This window comes from Toxorhynchites rutilus, unplaced genomic scaffold (genome assembly GCF_029784135.1).
Source record: "Toxorhynchites rutilus septentrionalis strain SRP unplaced genomic scaffold, ASM2978413v1 HiC_scaffold_95, whole genome shotgun sequence".
In the NCBI taxonomy this organism is placed as follows: domain Eukaryota; kingdom Metazoa; phylum Arthropoda; class Insecta; order Diptera; family Culicidae; genus Toxorhynchites; species Toxorhynchites rutilus.
The window spans coordinates 29,105-32,078 of record NW_026600163.1 but is presented as its reverse complement, the minus strand read 5'-3'; the positions used below and the strand labels follow the sequence as shown (position 1 = coordinate 32,078).

Genomic DNA, 2,974 nt, shown 5'->3' with positions numbered 1-2,974 from the left:
ACCACAATCTATTAATACGCTTTTATGTTATTTTATAGCTCCTTATACTTCCATGAATTATGTTCAGTTGCTTACTTTTTATTAACAAGAGTGAAAAATTCGAATTTCGTTATTTGTGTTGGAGTGTCAAAAATTACTCTGTCTTGAGGAGGCTGATTTAGATGACTATTAAAACTTAATAAAGACGACAAAAACATATTTTTTGGAGTTTTTCATTCAATCATACCCTCTTCTTCAAATAAATGCCAACGAAGCCTGAAAAATACACAATAGCAACATTACAGAGAAGTTCAATTTTCGGTCTGTGACACCGTGCGCGAGTATACGTGTTATGATTTTGCACGCGAGTACAGGAGGGTTAAGCAATTTAAAACTGCCTTAGGGTCGACTAATCTGATAGAGAATAGCTGACCTCATACAAACTAACATCGTATCCAGATGTCGACACCATTCCGCCGTCAACGCGAATAAGTAGAAGCATACACAAAATTGGCAACAGTGTAGAATTGGTTTGTTTACAAAAATCAACCAATCAGCGGCGGGGGTTCCCCCTGTATTGGCAGTGTCTCGTCCCAGACACCATGTGATCAGATGGATACACTAATGAAATTAGTTGTAAACATTTAAATATTTGATGTAATTCTCACTCTCACTCTGTTGCCAATGTTGCAATTTTGTGTGTGTTACTACTTATTCGCGTAGATTAGATGGCATTGAGCTTCGTATTACAAGTTGGGGGAGTTTGCATGACTATATGTGTTTGTAGCAGAAATGAACACATTTTTAAAATAAAAATTATTTTCCCAAATCAAAGTAGTACTCTATGTAAATGAAAATTACTTTTGTCTGCAAGCGATGAAAAAATGTCATACAAAAATTGTGTATAAAAATAATTTTACATTACAGTTGTGAGTTTTGGTGAGAATATCTTAAAATTTGTAGAAAATAGTTTAAATTATGGTCAGAACAACGTACTTCAAGTAATTAAATAATGCAAAGAAAAAAATTTCATACAAATTTTAACAATTCAAAATTGCCTTCGGACCGACTAATCTGATAGAGAATAGTTTGTTGCCTCATACAAATTGATGTCGTATCCAGATGTCGACACCATACCGCCGTCCTCGCGAATCGCGCCTGGCAGTACAAACTGCACTGCACTAAATGCTGAATCATCTGAAGATGGACAGTCCTCCCTCCCTGGGAAAGGTATCTTCAAGGAAGAAACCTAAAAATCAATCTCAATCCAACCGAACACACTTCATCCCAATCGATTGCTTTTCATGAACCCACCACCCCTAACAAACCTACTCCTGTTATCGAAAGAAAACAAAAAAAATATATATATATTCGAATGAATCGATTATTGTAAAATGCCCCAACGATGATTGATCCATAATCGAGTAAACGAAAAATTTAGACATCTCTAGCCGTGGATATGACGGTTTGCACCTGGTCGAAGAAAATGCGAAAGTAAACAACAATATTTGATTGTAGTTTTACACAATATTCTATGATAAGTGGAAAACAATAAAATAAACTCTTTTGCTTTAAAACAATATTGATAGTCCTGAAAAGGACTGAATTTGATTTCTCGTGTTGTGCTGTTGTTTTAGTCGGACCACTACTACTGGCTACGTTGTTCACTTTTTGGCAGCGGTAGCTTTTTTCGGAGCTGCTGCTGCTTTCTTTGGCTTTGGCGTTTTCGGTTTCTGTGCGGCGGTTTTCGAGGGTTTCGTTGGCTTTTGCTTCGGGGCGGTAGCAGCAGCTTTCTTCACACTGCCGGTCTTCTTGGCAGCCTTGGCACTCGCTGCCTTGGTTTTCTTCTCGCTGGCCACCACCTTCTTCACAGCAGCAGCAGCAGCAGCAGCTTTCGGTTTTTTGGCTGCGGTTGCTGTATTTTTCTCCCCGGTAGCAGCGGCAGCTTTCTTCTTGCCAGCAGCAGCGGTAGCCTTTTTCGGCTTCTTCTCGGCGGCTGCCTTCTTGGATTTCTTATCCCCGGAAGCGGTACCCTTTTTCGCTGCTGCTGGTGCTTTCTTAGCCGACGAGCCACTCTTCTTCTCCCCGGTGAACTCCTTTTTGGCCTTTGGGGGGATCTTGAACGAGCCCGACGCACCAGTGCCCTTCGTTTGCACAAACAGGCCCTTGACGACACCGTTCTTCAGCGCTTTCTTGATGAACGGAGTTAGCTTCGCCACATCCGCCTTGTAGTTGCCGGCCAGGTATTTCTTGATGGCCTGCAGCGATGAACCGTTGCGCTCCTTCAGCGTCCTGATGGCGGCCACTATCATCTCGTTAACCGGTGGATGGTTGGCGGGCTTTTTCGGCTTCTTCGCTGCTGCTGCTGCCGCCGCTGATTTGCCGCCTGCCTTTTTCGGCGATTTCTCACTGCCCACGGCTGGTGCCGCCAACGGGCTCTCGCCGACTGCCTCGGTAGCTGCGTTATTGTCCGACATCTCTCTGCTTCCTCTGCTGCTTTTTCAGCGCTTTTCCCTGTTTTGTTTTGTTTCGTTCCGTACCGTTACGGTCTGTGTCTTCTCCTAATACTGCGTGCGTGCGTGCGAGCGAGCTGTATTAAAGAGCGGAGTTTGTAATTTCCAAAAATTGCTACCCCGCTGAAGGTCCACTTTCGGCGGCTGTGTTAGGGATGCGGTCGGGTGACGTGCTCGTTTTGTGCTCGCACTATGCTAGGTACTGTTTCGGAGCGCCAACTTTTCTAGAGGCCATTTCGTCCCCTCTGGTGGCCTCTAGTGGCCAAAGCCACATACTCTATCTATCTGTGATAGTCCCCGGTCACAATGGGACGCATCCGATGTCCAGCGCAGACCAATAAAGGGACGAAATTCGATCCCGAACAGCACTGTGCCGTCTCACACCGGGTGCAATCCGACGGAAGTGTTCCGTTTCCGGCCAATCGCCCGATCGGACCGTTTCGAATTACCACAGCTCGGCGGGTGGGAAAGTTTCCCTACAG

At 44.4% G+C, this 2,974-nt stretch overlaps 1 protein-coding gene across 1 annotated transcript; it reads right to left on the bottom strand.

The window, feature by feature from the left end:
* Positions 1 to 1,562: 1,562 nt before the first annotated feature.
* LOC129782501 (histone H1B-like) lies at positions 1,563 to 2,603 on the bottom strand. The gene has a single exon (XM_055789653.1). The coding sequence runs from the start codon at positions 2,454 to 2,456 to the stop codon at positions 1,644 to 1,646; it is 813 nt and encodes a 270-aa protein (XP_055645628.1). The 5' UTR covers positions 2,457 to 2,603; the 3' UTR covers positions 1,563 to 1,643.
* Positions 2,604 to 2,974: the final 371 nt, after the last annotated feature.